Below are 18,039 nucleotides of genomic sequence, written 5' to 3'. Positions count from 1 at the left end.
TTATCTTCCCCACAACAGAGGTCAGACTCACTGGTCTATAGTTTCCCGGGTCATCCTTCCTCCCTTTTTTGAAGATCGGAATAATGTTTGCTCTCTTCCAGTCCTCTGGGACATCTCCAGTCCTTAAAGAGGTCCCGAAGATGATGGACAAGGGCTGTGCAAGTTTTCTGGAAAGTTCTTTGAGTACTCTTGGGTGCATTTCATCTGGACCAGGGGATTTGAACTCATCCAATGCAGCTAAATGCCTCTCGACAACCTCTCTATCCATGTTAACCTGCCACCCAGACACTATCCTTTGGCTACGGCCATCTCTAGATGTGCCTAAACACTTTGACCTGTGGGAAAAAAAACAACCGGAGACTGTGGAACACATCCTGCTATACCATGAGCACATTATAAAGCCTTTAATTAGAGAAGTTGACTTCCGTAATTTCACAACACTGTTTCAATATTTATTGAACAACTCGAATCCCCAGATAACTGGAGCCATTGCCAGATTTTTCTATGCAACTCTGTTCAAATATGCTAAAAAGTTATAGCAAATTTGAGTTTTAGCTTGAATGTTTTTAAACTATACTTCTATATGTCCATGTGTATTTTGATTTGATTTAGTAGTTCTACTCGATAAATTCTTCGCATGTGCCTTCAAGACAAATTCCCAGAGGCCTCGCCCAAAAGGTTTTGATGCTGTAGGACAGCTCTGCTCAACTCTTTTACGGTTGAGAAACCCTTGAAACATCCTTCAGGCTAAACCCCAGAAGTGGTGTCATGGTGCAGAATATGGTTGGGAAGCCCACCCAGGGCCCCTCCCCTTCCCACCCCCTCCAGGCTCATGGGCCAATTTAGAAGGGAGAGCCATATCACCCAATAAATGTTTACCAGTTTTTTTAACTATAAAAAGTTAATTAATTCCCTCCCATTTAGGAAACCCTTCCAGGACCACAAAGAAACCCCAGGGTTTCACAAAACTCTCATTGAGAAAGCCTGCCCTAGGGGAATGTATGTGTCCCTGAAGTTGCTACCAAATTGTGATGACCCTATGAATTAATGTCTTTCAAAACTTCCTGTCATTAACAGTGCTTGTTCAAGTGCTGCAAATTTAGGGCCCTGGCTGTTGGGACAGTTTTAAAACAACAACAACAATAATAAAGAGGTGGCTGGAAATAATGGAGTGCCAAGCTGCTTAAAAGAATGAAATAGCTTTATTTAAAAGAGAAACAACTTTGTATAAAAAGAGGAGAGAGAGACCTAACTGTTCTGTGGTCTACATTTATTCTTCTGTTCATTCTCTAGGCAAGCAGGGAGGAAGTGAGCTCAAAGGAGCAGGAAGCCTGCAAAGAGTCAGTCAAGTCAGTGGATGAGATTATTTTGGGGGGGAAAATCTGGAAATTCTTAAACTCTTAATTCTTAAACTAACTATGCTGAATACACATCTCCTCTGATATCCTCTGATATAACATTTTTCAAATGTTTCTGAATCCTGCATGCTACAGATCTTGTATATTCCAACAATGGTTTCAGGTGGGACCTTGGAGACCCTGGAATTATAGCTCATCGCCAGGCAACAAGGATCCCCTTTTTCTGGTATTACTGTCTTTTCATAACGACTTTTTCCCTAATCCCTGTCATGGGAAAGCCATCCCCACTCAAGCTGCCTTCACTAGGCCTTGGACTGCAGCTTGCCTTTACACTAACCTGTGTCAAAACCAAGCTTTTGCCATATGTTGTTATCTTAGCTTTCTCTTGGCTCTTGTCCTGTATAATTGATTATCTTCAGTGTGGATTTTAGCCATTTTACCGTAGTGTCCTTAGTATCCTGCAAGTGCTGCTTTGAACATGCTATCTCTCTCTTTGACTTTGGGACAAGAGGCACCAGTTGCATCTTTCTAGCCGAGATCAACGAAGTCTGATTATTGAAGGTAGTCAGATGGAAGTCTTAGCAGACTTCCCTTTCTACGGTCCCTGAACCCTCACTGTTTGCAGCACCATATCTGACAATGTGGACAAGGAGCTAAAAACAAATTCTGGAAATCTGGGGGACACCAGCCCAAGAATCCACTGACCAATGAGAAAGATGCAAATATCAAGGACCAAACGTGCCACATGTTATATCCTCCATCCTGACCATGGGCAGCCCATCCTGGAAGAATGGGTCTGCCACAATTGGAAATTTCATCTACAATCCCTCATCCCAACAGATGACCATACGGCCCCACTGCAAGTACTCAGCCTACGATCACTGAACTGGGATGACCCAGCCTATGATCACTGAACTGGGACGAAGTGGGCTAGGTGCAAGCCATGCCTGAGCACAGGGGACCTCTTTCTGGAGGGAACTGTAGGAGCTTCAGTACCAAGTATGAGAACAGTTGGATGTCATTATGGCTCTGATGAGGGAAGAGGAACAACCAGTGCCTTGGGCTCAACAGGTGCAGCAGGAGCCTCTGGTGCAGTATGCACCTCCCTATAGCCAGGGTCCTGGGTGTGCCAGGTGTGTCATGAAAGCTATGAGACATGTTCAATGGCTCCACCAAGAAGTTCTTGAATTTTATTATGCAAGTGGTCTCATTCATGGGGGAGCATGGCCCTGCTTTTGAGTCAGGCACCAGCCTTGTCTGGTACATCAGGACCCACCTGGAAATGGCTGGTAGACCTGTATAGCCACTCTGGAATCAAATATCAGAAACATGTCAGCCCTGGTTAATGCTTGGATGCGAGACCACCAAGGAACTCCAGGGTTGCTCTGCAGAAGCAGGCAATTTCAAACCACCTTGGCTCATCACGTGCCTCGAAATGCCATACAGGTTTGCCATATGACTTGCTGGCAGTTTCTACCACCAATGTAAAAATGATATACCATGTACATGGAGTCCTTATTAATGAATAGGAATGTGATGCTCTCCCCCATGAAGGTTGTGTTGCTCCTGTTTTGCTGTGTGCTTTCTCACAATTGGTGACTTGCAAGATTTCTGATTGGAGAGGAGGGTTCTTCTGTCCTGAACCCTCTGCTTTCATATGCTGCCTGAGTCAGGTCATTCTGTCCCTGCTTTTTGCTATAGTTGAGAACTTTTGGTATGGCATGCAGACAATCAGCTGGGAGGCAGGGAAGAAGCAGGACAGCTGATTGATCAAGGTTTATGGACAGACTATGGTCTGGTTTCATATATCTGAGACTGATCAAGGTGTGTGCATCAAACTGAAGTTTCTACTGCCAAGGCCCATAATTTGGATTGCCAACTCTGGGTTGGGAAATTCCCAGAGATTTGGGGTGCAGCCTGGAAGACCAAATACTTTGGCCACCTCATGAGAAGGAAGGGCTCCCTGGAGAAGAGCCTAATGCTGGGAGCGATTGAGGACAAAAGAAGAAGGGGACGACAGAGAATGAGGTGGCTGGAAGCAGTCAGTGCAAACTTAAATGGACTCCGGGGAATGGTAGAGGACAGGAAGGCCTGGAGCATCATTGTCCATGGGATTGCGATGGTTCGGACATGACTTCGCACCTAACAACAATAACGGGAAGGACAGAGCTTGGTGAAGAGCAGAACTTCATGGATAGGATAGCCAATTCCCCTTCGGCCATCATTGGGTGTAAGGCTTCCAGATCCAGGTTGGGAAACTCCTGGATATTTGGGGTGCGGCCTGGGGAGGATGCTACAGTGCCCCAGCATCCACCCTCCATAGCATCCATTTTCTCCAGAGGAACTGATCACTGTAGACTGGATATAGAGTCTGACATCCCTATTCAAGACGGAATAATACCATTGAGTCCACCCTCCAAAGCAGGCATTCTGTCTGATGGAACTGATCTCTGTAGTCTGCAGATTGGTTGTGAGATTTGGGGGTGAAGCCTGGGAAGGATGGTGTTAGGGAAGGGGAAGGACCTCAGGAGGGTATGATGCTATTGAGGCAACTGACTTTTGTAGTCTAGAGCAGGGGTAGTCAACCTGTGGTCCTCCAGATGTCCATGGACTACAATTCCCATGAGCCCCTGCCAGCATTTGCCCTCCATGGACATCTGGAGGACCACGGGTTGACTATCCCTGGTCTAGAGATCAGCTGTAATTTGTGGGAGCCCAGATCCCACCAGTAGATTTGCAACCCCATTCCACCTTTATGCTCTTTGCAAGTAACTTTTGGGAATTTGTGGGGCTTGATACCAATAAACAAAAGATTAAATGGGGACCATTTTAGGGCAAAAAATGGATATTTCCTTTAATACTCCATCTCTCCATCCTCTTGGGTTAGAAACAGTGATCCAAGCTGATCTTGCAACACGAAGCACACATTATTGAATTGTGTTCTGGCATCTGCAAGAGGCATTGCAAAGTCCATTCTTATTTGCTTTTTTACACCCCATAGCTGATTTCATTTCCTTGCAATTTGTGAGACGATCCACATACTTGCAGTGGTTGGCTGAAATAAACCAAAGCAAAACACCCATTAATCTGAAATGTATTAATCTTTCTTCATTGTCAAACACAATATTTTAGTAATGCAACACTCACTCAAGACAACACATGTATTCCTGGATATATTGTACTCCCAAGCTGCCTTTCACCAAAGTTGTTTTCCTTCCTCTCCAGAAGGAACTTGCAGATTTAACTCCAGATTTAACTCCAGATTTAACGCTACATATATCATTTCCCCTGAAGAAAATGGCTGCTTTAGGAGACGAACTCCGTGGCACTATACCCTGCTGAGATCCCTCTCCTCCCGCAAACCCTGTCTTGCCCAGACTCCAGGCCAAAATCTCCAAGTATTTCCCAGCCCAGAGCTGGCAATCCTACTTGGGCCTGGACCTTTTGAGGCAATGCTGTCTTCCTGTCATGGTCTCCCTGATTATTAAGATCTTTCCAAGAGGTCTTGTGTGGGTTTGTGAACCAGGATGTAGTCTGCATGGGCCTTTTACCCACTCCCAGTTTGAATGAATGAAGCTCCATGCAGTTTACACCCAGGAGAGGTTCAATCCTCAAAGGCTCATAATATGGTCTTTTAAATGATGGAACTGATTTCCCAAGATTATGGCCACACAAAGATGTCATTAGTGACTTACTGCAGAGTTTATTCTCACAGTTCTTAGGGCAGTCTCCACAAGATGGGCCTTCTTTGTAGGGTGTTGCAATTTGTCCTCTTATGTTCCCACTGAAATTCACAGAGCAAGGAAGGGCATTTTATTATCCAAGTATAATTCATAGAAGATAATGCTGCCTAAACTCAAATTGCTTTAATATTTCATTTAAAATACATTTTATAATCTATTGGTTGAGGTGTAAGGGACCTCACCCATGACTGGTGGCCACAATGAATGAAGGAAAGGTTTAATATGAAGATTTTAATGCTGGATATACAATGATGTAATATTGAATTGATCTCTAGAGGGCAAAACATGTGAAGAAAAGCAAAATCCCCAAACCAATATTGAATGTATTATAAAATATATATTGAAAACTAAATTTTGGAAAAAACGGTTCCCTTTCCCATGAGTAGGAATCTGTTGTTCAGAAATTATACTTACGCAGGGCAGTACTGGCAGATATACAGGAACTTAAATTTATTGTTCGGGCAATAAGAAGTACCACATCCAACGATGTATGAATTATACCAAATAGCCTGTGAATGTAAAGAGGACAGGAAATCACAGATTAAATTTGGGGTGCATTTTGTTGCAGGTTAAATGTCTTGATTTGTGTAGAAATTCTTATAGTTCTTGAATCACAGAATGGCTGTGTTTGGTTTTGTGTTTCAGGACCCAGCAGAGAGCCCATATAAGACCAGTGCTTTCCCAGCTGCACTGGCTCCAGACTGAAGACTGGATCAGATTCAAAGTTTGGGTTTGTACCTTCAAAGCCCTAAATGATCTGGAACTGTCGTAACCGTGGGACACCTCTCCTACTACGTCCTCCAGAGTATTAAAATGCAGCAGGCAAAACTTGCTTAGGATCCCTGGCTCCAAGGAAATGAAATTGACCCCAAACAAGCTTGGTGAAACACTCCACTGTGCCCCCAGTGGCAGGTCAGCCTGTAACCCCCATTTCGCTGGCCCCAACTGCAGCCCCTGAGCTTCATCAGTCTGCACGGGCCCACAAAGCCCTCCAATACCTGTAGGACTTCATGCATGGGGAATGTGTCAATACAGACTGGTATCCCCATACCTATGTGGGCCTGTGGCCAGTATTATATTATTATTATATATAAGGACTTGTCACTGATGAAAGAATCTCACTGAAAACAGATATTACCTGGATTCCATTTTGACAGAAGTCCTACAGAATAAAGAAACAAGGAGAACTACAAAAATAGGACACTTTTCTTTCTTTTATGAATATATTTATTGTATTGCCATTGGATAGGTCTGTTTGGTTTAATTATTAGACCGTCCTTCTTATATTCTTGTAGGACTTCATGCATCACCTGCTGAGTGACTATCTTAAAAGGGGCGTTGTATGTGTCAATCCCCTCGGGACTGAGCTTGAGGTCCAAGGTAGGATTCTAGCAGCTTCAGAAGCAGCCAACGTGCTGCAAGGCTTCCAGCCATGGGAGCCAAACCTTTAAAATCAATCAAGTGCCCTGCGGGAGATTCTTTTGTTGTATATGGATGTATATACGTTGGGGGTTTCTGGGGGAGCTTAGCAGAGTGAAGTCGAGATGCTCCTGCATCATGTACTCTCACAATTAAAAGAGCTGCAATGATTGTCATGTGTTTCTTGAACCCACATAGTTAACAATCCTCTAGCTACAAACCTGCTTCATCTTGGGGAGTGGAACCTCCCTCCAGGATAAATTGACCCCACAGTCCCAAAGTAGCTTTTTTTCATTGACCAACAACACCAGGATCATCCAAGACTCCACTATTAAAGAGAAATGGAGCTAGGTGTCATCCTTCAGTGGCACCTTACTCCAAGCTCTCCCCCGCCCTGCCCCACCCCACCCTGGACTACATTGCCCATCTTCAAAAATTGATGGGTAAATAGATTATAGGCAGATATTACTCATGTATATTACTCATGTTTCATGTTTCTTTCCTGATCCCAAATGTGCTTCTGTCCATACCTGTGTATAGCTGTGAGTATTTACAGAGGGATTAGTACGTCCAACACCATACGTGAAACTATTACTTGACTCACGCCAGTAGTCAATTATTTCTTCCCAGGAGCTGAAAATATCAGATTGGGATATAGTCTGACCACAAAAAACACCTACAAAAGAAGGATGATGGTTATGTCGCTAAGAGGTGTATGTCCAAATTTTTACTCAGGTTCATTAATATCAGCTCTGAATTCACCCAGGCATTTGCATCCTTCTGGGCTACACTGGAAATGCCAGATAAATGCCTTAGTGGGTGTAATGAAGATCAGATTTATTTATTTTTATTTTATTACATTTCTATACTGCCCTCCCCTGCGGCTCAGGGCAGTTTACAGTGAGGATTCACAGCTCACATTTGCTGTGGCACAGTACAGTGCAAGATTACCTTGACAATTATGAACTTTGAACTCATAACATTTCAACATTACGTTATAACCAGTAACTGCATAACATTTGACCATTCAGTGCACAGCTGTAGTGCAACTCTTGCTTTAGAGGGTGGCTGGATCAGGAGTTGCCCTGTCTTGTATCTGCTGTTGGTGGTTGGGGGACTTCGGTGAGCTGTTTCATTGGCCTTGAACGAAAATTTGTTGGAAGAGCTCTACTTTGTAGGCCCTGTGGAATTGTTTTAGCTCTGGCAGAGCCCTGATCTCTTCTGGAAGCTCATTCCACCAAGTGGGGGCCAGAATGGAGAAATCTCTGGCTCTGGTTGAAGCCAGATGTCTCCCTGGGTTAGTTAGCTGAGGTTAGAAAATAAAACTTTTAAAATTGAATGCAAAAATTATTGACAACTATGTACTTTTGCACTTCCTCCTACCCAATTTGTCCATGACTTTCAACTTTCCTGCTGCCTTCTCTCTCTGTGCAGCTCAAAATATCCAAGTGTTCTCGGGGGGACACGAGAATCTCAGGAAAGGCAGGGGGAATAAAAGAAAACTCTTTTCCCTGCCGTCTATGGAAAAGTCAGGATCCAAGACGCTGGGTTTTCTTGCGCACAACCCATCAAGAAGGACGTAGATAAAATTGAAAGGGCACAGAGGAGAGCGACGAGGATGATCTGGGGCCAAGGGACCAAGCCCTATGAAGATAGGTTGAGGGACTTGGGAATGTTCAGCCTGGAGAAAAGGAGGCTGAGAGGGGACATGATAGCCCTCTTTAAGTATTTGAAAGGTTGTCACTTGGAGGAGGGCAGGATGCTGTTTCCGTTGGCTGCAGAGGAAAGGACACGCAGTAATGGGTTTAAACTTCAAGTACAACGATATAGGCTAGATATCAGGAAAAAGTTTTTCACAGTCAGAGTAGTTCAGCAGTGGAATAGGCTGCCTAAGGAGGTGGTGAGCTTCCCCTCACTGGCAGTCTTCAAGCAAAGGTTGGATGCACACTTTTCTTGGATGCTTTAGGATGCTTAGGGCTGATCCTGCGTTGAGCAAGGGGTTGGACTAGATGGCCTGTATGGCCCCTTCCAACTCTATGATTCTATTCTATGATTCTATGATTCTATCCTGCCTCACCACCACTACCATCTTTCAGTGTTAAAAGAACGATTAGTTTTTAAACTGAGGCTGGCCAAAGGTCACACAGCAGGCTTCATTAGGAGGAAGAGTAGGGAATCAAATCAAAGAGAGTCTGCCTCTCTTTACCACTGCACCATGCTTGCTCTAAGAGTGTCTCTCATATTAATCAATTCTGAACAGTGCCATTTTGTTAACCTCAGTAAGATGGTTACCAGCCTCCAGGTGAGGCACTGGTGTTACAAATGATTTCCAGAGATCAGTTTCTCTTGAGGAAATGGATGCTTTGGAGGGTGCTGCTGAGCACCCTCCCCTACTGAGCACCCTCTTCTCCCCAAAACTTGCCTTCCTGAGGCTACACCCCTCAAGAATTTCCAGTTGGTATCCTTAATGTAAGTTTCAGTTTTGAATAGAACACATGCTTGAAAACTCAGGTGACATCATAGAATCAAATGCCTTTTATTGGTTCCATGCTGAAAGTACACTTGGTGGTAAAACCAGGTCAGTTTTTGGGTGGGGATCTCACTTTTTCAATTCACTTACCATTCATCGTTCGAAGCTCAATAGGACTGGAGTGTGGAATACATTCATTGGCCCAATCTTTGGCATTCTCTCCCACTGTTTCATTCCATACCTCAGGAAATAAAGAAACAAAGAAACAGACATCACATTTGAGTTACATCATGGTACATTCAGTGTGCGTGGCCCAGTCATGCTTTAATCATGCTTTTGGTGTTTCATCAGACTGGAGAGAGGTAAGTAGCGGGGTACCTCAGGGCTCGGTGCTCGGCCCGGTACTTTATAACATATTTATTAATGATCTAGATGAGGGGGTGGAGGGAGTACTCATCAAGTTTGCAGATGACACCAAATTGGGAGGACTGGCAAATACTCCGGAAGATAGAGACAGAGTTCGACGAGATCTGAACACAATGGAAAAATGGGCAAATGAGAACAAGATGCAATTTAATAAAGATAAGTGTAAAGTTCTGCATCTGGGTCAGAAAAATGAAAAGCATGCCTACTGGATGGGGGATACGCTTCTAGGTAGCACTGTGTGTGAACGAGACCTTGGGGTACTTGTGGATTGTAAACTAAACATGAGCAGGCAGTGTGATGCAGCGGTAAAAAAGGCAAATGCCATTTTGGGCTGTATCAACAGAGGCATCACATCAAAATCACAAGATGTCATAGTCCCATTGTATACGGCACTGGTCAGACCACACCTGGAGTACTGTGTGCAGTTCTGGAGGCCTCACTTCAAGAAGGACGTAGATAAAATTGAAAGGGTACACAGGAGAGCGACGATGATCTGGGGCCAAGGGACCAAGCCCTATGAAGATAGATTGAGGGACTTGGGAATGTTCAGCCTGGAGAAAAGGAGGTTGAGAGGGGACATGATAGCCCTCTTTAAGTATTTGAAAGGTTGTCACTTGGAGGAGGGCAGGATGCTGTTTCTGCTGACTGCAGAGGAGAGGACACGCAGTAATGGGTTTAAACTTCAAGTACAACGATATAGGCTAGATATCAGGAAAAAGTTTTTCACAGTCAGAGTAGTTCAGCAGTGGAATAGGCTGCCTAAGGAGGTGGTGAGCTCCCCCTCACTGGAAGTCTTCAAGCAAAGGTTGGATACACACTTTTCTTGGATGCTTTAGGATGCTTAGGGCTATTCCTGCGTTGAGCAGGGGGTTGGATTAGATGGCCTGTATGGCCCCTTCCAACTCTATGATTCTATGATTCTATGATTCTATGATTCTAATTTCATACTGATTTGTGAGAGGATGTTGAACAGGCTAGGTCCCACCTCTCTCTAACAGCAACCAATGAGAGCTGACAGAATGTTGGAGAAAAACAGATGGAAAGTTAATATCAGCAAGGAGGATTTGGCAGTTGGGGAGCTGAGAGGAAAAAGGAAAAATGTCTGAGTGAAGCTGTGGAGAAGGCTTATTGTGGCCTGAAAATAATCAATTTGTAAGTAAAGGATTCCCATAGCAGGAATACGATCTCAGTTCAGAAGTTCAATGAAAGCAAAACATTGTAAATTCTACCTTACTTTATTCTGTACCATAAATATCTTCTTGCTTCTTGCTGTACCATAAATACACACACACACATTAATATCTCGTACTATATAGTTTTTATAGGATATAAATTAATAGGAGCAGTGTGCAACTGGAATAATGTTTGATCCCCCAAGACCAATAACTCTGTATATGTAGGTGGTTGTTATTAAACAGGTCTTGACTAATCTGTTTGCTGATGAGAGAGAGAGAGAGAGAGAGAGAGAGAGAGAGAGAGAGAGCAGTCAGAACTCTTAACTGAGGTCTGGTGGCAGCAATTGTCATGTGTTGTCCTGGACAGCTGGAGGAAGTGGCAAGAGATCTAGAATATTTTAAGAGATCCTGTTCTATATTTAATGACAGGTAGGGCAAGTATAGAGGGAGGGACAGAGGAATTTCATGTTACCCTTTTCTTTTTGGATAGATTCAAATGAGTAGCCGTGTTGGTCTGAAGTAGCACAATAAAATCAGAGTCCAGTAGCACCTTTGTTGGTCTTAAAGGTGCTACTGGACTCTGATTTTATTATGCCTTTTCTTTTTAACTCCCTGCTCAATCAGGCACTGTACTAAATGTATGCTTGTGAACATTTTCTTCTTAATAAATGTTTTATAACTTCTGATCCTGGTAGTGGTTTTCTGTACTTGCAGGCTACAGCCAGACAATTCTACCACAGTCACCATAATTAAAGGACCTGCCCATACATGAAGTTAAAATTTGTGACAACTGATCGTTGTGAAAGATATATCCAATATCTTGCTGTCTTACCACTTTCAGCATATTGCTTGCAGTTGGTATCACGTTTCTTCGCAAGTCATTGATTTTGTTCACAATTTCCTGTTGTATCTCTGGGGAGAGGCCACTCCCTGGCAGATCAGCATCCTCTTCCTCTTCCTCTTCCCCTTCCCCTTCCTCTTCCCCTTCCTCTTCCTCTTCCTCTTCCTCTTCCTCTTCCTCTTCCTCTTCCTCTTCGTCTTCCTCTTCCTCTTCCTCTTCCTCTTCCTCTTCCTCTTCCTCTTCTTCTTCCTAAGAATTATAAAAATATACTATCGTTTTCCTGCCCTGACCCAGACAGTCCAGTCTGCACTTACTTTCTTTATTCCATTGTCAATCCTATTGAATTCAGATTGCTTTGAACTCGGGTCTCCCTCCCCCCCTCCCCATTAGGCGCTAGCGGGGGAAAAGGTAGGGTTGCGGGAGAGGTACCTTGCGGGAGAGGTACCTTGTAGTCGGCTGGGCAGTCCAGGAGGCCGGTCGGGTGTCGGGGCGATAGCAGCGATCCATGAATGGTGCAGTGGCGGCAGGCCAGGCGCGGCGGGACGCGGTAAGGCCAGTGCTGCGGTGGGGATAAGGCGGGCTCCCCTGCCACCGGCAGCGATCTTCAGGCTTCTCCCGGCCACTGGAGCGGCCTGGCCGCGTCTGGGACGCAGCAAGGCCGCTCCAGCGGCCGGGAGAAGGCGGTGGGTCACCCCCCACAGCGAGGAAGCTGAAGCCTTCAGGCCGCCAGCCTGGGCGGCGGGGAGGCCATCGGAGAGGCCAATCGGCAGGCGCTTTGCGCCTGCCAATTGGCCCCACCGATGGTCTGTCCGGAGGAAGGGGCCAATCGGCACCCTTCTTCATCCCGGACAGAGCCCGCCCTAACTCCTCCCCCCAAGCCCTTACGGCTCTATTTAGTCCACGGCGCCGCGGGCGGGGGTTAAGATACTATCGTTTTCCTGCCCTGACCCAGACAGTCCAGGGCAGAGTCTGCACTTACTTTCTTTATTCCATTGTCAATCCTATTGAATTCAGATTGCTTTGAACTCGGGACTTCCCCCCTCCACATTGAAACAGGAAAGTGTTCTGCACGTGGTTAGGGTAGTTCAGAAGGGGGGGAGCCAAGCCTCTTTCTTTATTTTCTTGAAGGGGGGGGGAGAGGAGCCAGGCAGGGAGCCTCTTTCTTTTCTTGGAGGGGTGGGGGAGAAGATCGAAAAAGGCAGAGGAGGGAGGAAAAATCCAGGACCGACAGAAGTTGAGAGAAATTAGGGGCCTCTTCTTTAAGGAAACTTAGTCACATGACCAGGTGTGGCCTATCAGATGTTCTCTACCACAGAGCTTGGTTTCCCAATCCATATTTTAAAATATATTGAGCATTAAAAGCAGTCTGAGATATTGCACAATAAAGGTAGGGTCAGATCAATCCTTCTTGCTGCAGAAGGAAAATTTAAATTGCCCCAAATCCAAACGGAAATCGCATTCTGTGTAGAGGGCAGGGACTGAATCGATCTGGGGTGGGAATAAAAGCTCCATGCAGTTCACACCTAGGCTAGACTGATCTGGTCATATCTTGGAAGATGATCAAGGTTGACCCTGTAACTAACGTATTTGATTGGGGGACCACCAAGGAATTCTAGGGACACTGCACAGAGACAGCCAATGGCAAACCACTGCTGAATATCTTTTGCCTTGAAAGCACTCTGGGATTACCATAAGTCAACTGCAACTTGATGGACTGAAAATGTCCCTGACTTCTGGGATATCCTTGGGTATCTTAAAGGGTCTACCAAAGGGAGCTCTTCAGCCAGGCTTTCGGCCAAGAAAAATGAAACAAACCATGAAGCAGAGCCCAGAGGCCCCTTCCCAACATCAACTTCACCCACAGTGGAAAAATAGAGCCCAGTGCAGTAAAAACTGAGTTGTTTACTGAATGCTGAATATTAAATTATCAACTGTTTTATTCAATGCAAGTTCTCATTAAAGATGTTAGATCAGTGGTTCTCAACGTTCGGGTCACAACCCCTCGAAGGGTTGGTCGACCTTTCCTGGGGGTTGCAAAGACAGCTTGGCGGTGGCGTGACGCTGGCTTCTCATTGCTGCCTTGGAACTCATGGAAGCCGCAGAGATCACCAAGGCTGTGTGGAGGAGGCTAGCACCATGGCGAACATGAGCAGCGACAGTGCCTGTGTGCCTGCGTGTCTGCCCACACGCACACATGTGTGCACATATGGGCAGGCATGCAGGCACCTGTGCCGCTCCTGCTGTAGGGGTCGCGGCATTAGAGTGGAAGAGAACCGCTGGGTTAGATAGATGTTTATTGTATGTATTGTTTATGACAGTTCTAATGTAAACTGCCCTGCCCTGAGCCGAAAGGGAGGGTTGTATAAAAATATAATGCAATAGAATGAATGAACGAATGGACGAACGAACGAACAAACGAACGAATGAATGAATGAATGAAGGAAATGGTTCAATCTCTACTAAAGAAACCATTGCTCAATCCACAGGACCCCGCCAACTACCACCTGACCTTTCATTTGGCATTTCTAGGGGAGGTGGCTGAGTGGGTAGGTGTGGATCTACTGCAAGCTTTCCTAGAGGAAGCATCAGTTTCGGACCCATTCCAATCTGGCTTCTGACATGGCCATCAGCTTTGTTTGCTCTGATGGATGAACTCTGGAGGCAGCTGGACCAAGGTGGGTTAGCATTTGACACTGCAGATCACAAGCTGTCACAGGCCTTGACCCTGTGACAGGGTGGTTCAGATGAAGCCACTTGAAACTAAACCCTACAAAGACAGAGGTCCTGTGGATTGGTAAGAAAATATTAGAGAATAAAGCGTGCCTTCCCTGCCTGGATGGAATACAGTTAACTTCATGTTCTGTCAGGAATTTGAATGTGATTACAATGAAGGAACAGATCACAAATTTAACTCTATAGTTAAGTGAAGCTACTAGCATCCTACCTGGTCTTGGAAGATCTAACTGCAGTGATCCATGCAACAGTCGCTGCTTGATTGGATTACTGTAACACACTGTATGTGAGCCTACCCTTGGCCTTAACCTGGAAGTTACAGTGGGTACAAAATGTGGCTGCTGGGGTCCTTACAAGGACCTCGTGGATGGCTCATATTCAACCTGCCCTCAACAGTTGCACTAATTGCTGGTGGAGTTCTGGATCATGTTCAATGTGCTGGTGCTAACTCTTAAGGCCATAGAGGGTCTGAGCTCTGTGTATCTGAGGAACTGCCTCCCAAAATATGTTCCCTAAAGAATGTTAAGATCAGCAAATATGAACTTGCTAATGATCCAGAAAGATCCGGCTGGCCTGGACCTGTTCCAGAGGCTTCTCAGCCCTGACTCCTGCCTGGTGGGATGAGCTGCCAATGGAGATCCATGCCCTGAAAAACTTGGCAGGATTCCACAAGATCTGTAAAATGGCACTCTTCCACCACACCGACAGTTAAGGACAGGGTAGTTTAGAGTTACATCTGGCCTCCCTCCTTTCCTACATCTTTTTTGCCCCCATTGCAGGCTCCTTCCCACCTGCCACCACCAAAAGTGATAAGAACCGCCAGCAAGTGGATGGCGAACTGGATTCCCCTCTCCTCCATATGCAGCCAGCTGGGTGAAGATGAGCAAGTCACAGACCTGCTCTGTTCTCACAGAGCAGTTCTGTCAGAGCTCTCAGCCCCACCTTCCTCACAAGATGTCTGTTATGGGGCGAGGAAGGCAATTGTAAGCTGCTTTGAGACACTTTTGGGTAGAGGAAAGTGGGATATAAAAGCCAACTCTTATTCTTCTTTTAGATTAAAGTCCAGTATCACTTTAAAGAACAAGAATTTCCAGTGTCATGAACTTTTTCAGAGTCAAAAAACTCTTCATCAGAGATGAAAACCTTGTTGGTGCTACTGGGTTGTTAAGAATATTATTTATTTATCGTTATTATTTAGCTGATTTATAAACTGCCCTTTCCAGTAAGGCTTGGGGCGGTGCACATCAGTCATCAATTCAAGACTCTAATAAAAACAGTAAAACAGTGAAAACATAAAAAAAGATCCTAGGTACTCCATTAGAGTTAATTTCTTGGGCCTTGCTTCTAGCTCTGTCGATCTGGCCAATACCTGTGGTGGAGAAACAGGAGGGTGGGGTTGCTTGATGTAATTTACCTGCCCTTGGCCTCAACTCCATGCCTGGTGGGATAGGGGCTTGGGCCAGGACTGAAAAGGCCCTGACTATGGTCAAGGCCAGGAGCACTTCTTTAGGACCAGGGACCACCAACATATTAGCATTCAAAAATCTCAATGTTCTCCCAGGGGCATACGAGGAGTACTAGAGGGAAATCATTCACAGAAATTGAGAGATTCCAAGTTATTATGAATCAATATTATTAATGATTAATAAATATTATTAATGAATAATTAATGTTATTAATGAAGACATCTCTGGCACATACAGTATTTGGCTCATACCTCTCCCAGAGACTGGTCCAAAACAGCAGCCACAAGGAGCATCACAGTCAGGAAATGCATTTCTAAGGGGGGGAAACAACAACCAAACAGGTATGGGACTTTCATTTACATAAGGACTTTCATTTACATAAGGACTTTCATTTACATAAGGTATTTCAGTTCCAAGATTCATATTACCTGCTTGCTCCCAATGACTTTTTTGAATTTGTTTTGTGGTGATGATCATGATCTCAAGAAGAAGAAGAAGAAGAAGAAGAAGAAGAAGAAGAAGAAGAAGAAGAAGAAGAAGAAGAAGTTGGTTTTTATACAACCAGGAAAGTGTGCCAGATTTCAGGTGGTACCCGCAAACTCCCCCCCCCCCCAGATTACAGCTCATCTCCACAATACAGAAATTAGTTCCTCTGGACAAAATGGCTGCTTTGGAGGGTGGACTCTATGGCCTGAGGTCCCTGTCCTCCCCAGGCTCCATCCCCAAATCTCCAGCATTTTCTCAGCCTGGAGCTGGCAACCCTATGCCCCTATCCTCCTCCAGTGATTGGAGTAACCCTATATCATGTCCAGGAAACCGGATCCAAGCAAATACCTTGCCAAAAGGTAGAAACTTCTATTGAGGTAGATTCAATTCCCATCCATGTTGCAGGAAGGACAGAGAAGCCTGATCTGCCGGATATTATTCCTGTCACAAATGGCATGCTAGTCTGGTTGCATGTGCGTGTTTGGATGATTGCCTGGCTCTACAGGAGTGACCTGGGGACATAATAGCTTATTGCAAGCCCATGAGGTGAAGCCAAGACCATAAAGGTACAAGAAGAAGGAAGAGTTGCAGAAAAGATTCCAGATTGAACAAAGAGAGACATCCCATTCATTAAGAAGGTAACAAATGCAAACAGCTAAAACAGCCATTCTCTGTGGGATCCATATGGCCCCAGGGGGACCCTGGCACATTTGATGGGGGCCACAGACTGCAAAATATGGGAAGAAGAGCCCAAAGGGGTTGGGGGGCTGAATTGATGTCAAGGGTAAGAAAAAGCAATAATGGAATCCATACTTTTGTGTGTGCTTGAATTAATGAATGTACATGGTTCTCTTGGTTGAATGTTCTCAAAATCTGTCACACAAATACACATATATGAGCACAAATATCTAGTATACGTTCACTCTTAGGCTAGGCCTTTTTTAGCCTAGCTCATTGCACCAGCGGCCATTGCAGGGGGCCCGGGAACCTGAGAAAAGCTCTTATAAGGGCCATGGTCAAAACAAGGCTGAGAATGGATGATCTCCCTCCCATGTTGAGGCATACTTTACTCCAACATGCATACAAAAATGTGTGCAGATGGCTTGAATAATCTCTGCTCTCATTTGAAGCAAACCACTGGTTTAGTCAAGAGATTCATCTCCCTTTGAAAGCCTTATTCCCTCCCCCCCACACACACACACACCAACATCCGCTTGGGAAGTAAACAACTGATTCCGTTTCTGACACTTGGAACAAAGGATTTTCTATGTTACCTTTCAAGTGTGGTCCTTCTATGTCTTCTGAAGAGCTGCTGGTGGAATTGAACCTAGTCTGCACTGGAGCAGAGAATATGTATCAGGAACACTTCCTGCTTCATTAATTAACATGTCAAATTCATAGCTGAAGGAAAGTGGTGGCAGCAACAAAGACAGCCTATCTGTAGCTATTAGCCCCAAGGCTAAATATTCTCTCTGGGGCAGTCTTCTTGGGGGGAGGCAACAGGGGGGGGGCTTCTGGAGTTCTGGCCCTGCTGATGGCACCTGAGTTCTGGCCACCCCCAAAGACTCTAAACTAGCCCAGGGGCCCTGATCCCATCCTTTGATGTGGTTCTTGAACATTTTTTTAATGATTTACATTTATAAACTGCCCCTATCAAACCTGCCATCTCTGGGCAGTGTACATCAGTAATCAGTAATAAAGGTAAAACTGTCAATACAATTAAATCAATTGAAAAATTATTTTTAAAACCATAAACCAGAAGACCAGCTCTAAGTTAAAGGTAAAGGCAAAGGTATCCCCTGTGCAAGCACCGAGTCATGTCTGACCCTTGGGGTGACACCCTCTAGCGTTTTCATGGCAGACTCAATACGGGGTAGTTTGCCAGTGCCCTAACCAAGCTCTAAGTTACTAGCAGCCAATTA

General features: G+C 45.0%; 1 protein-coding gene across 2 annotated transcripts; it reads right to left on the bottom strand.

Annotated features, from left to right (window-relative positions):
- Window positions 1–4,185: 4,185 nt before the first annotated feature.
- LOC143826964 (serotriflin-like) lies at window positions 4,186–17,563 on the bottom strand. Of its 2 annotated transcripts, none has more exons than XM_077316034.1 (8): window positions 17,392–17,563; window positions 15,883–15,944; window positions 11,424–11,675; window positions 9,141–9,231; window positions 7,051–7,196; window positions 5,516–5,610; window positions 5,054–5,142; window positions 4,186–4,413 (listed from the first exon to the last, which is right to left on the bottom strand). In XM_077316034.1, the coding sequence occupies exons 2-8, from the start codon at window positions 15,940–15,942 to the stop codon at window positions 4,286–4,288; spliced, it is 861 nt and encodes a 286-aa protein (XP_077172149.1). In that variant the 5' UTR covers window positions 15,943–15,944; window positions 17,392–17,563; the 3' UTR covers window positions 4,186–4,285. The 2 variants fall into 2 exon arrangements, with proteins under 2 accessions (XP_077172149.1, XP_077172139.1); XM_077316024.1 differs by having other exon boundaries at window positions 11,424–11,681; window positions 17,392–17,562.
- Window positions 17,564–18,039: the final 476 nt, after the last annotated feature.

This window comes from Paroedura picta, chromosome 1, assembly GCF_049243985.1.
Source record: "Paroedura picta isolate Pp20150507F chromosome 1, Ppicta_v3.0, whole genome shotgun sequence".
NCBI lineage: Eukaryota > Metazoa > Chordata > Lepidosauria > Squamata > Gekkonidae > Paroedura > Paroedura picta.
Note: the sequence above shows the minus strand (reverse complement) of the source record. Positions and strands in the feature narration are given on the sequence as shown.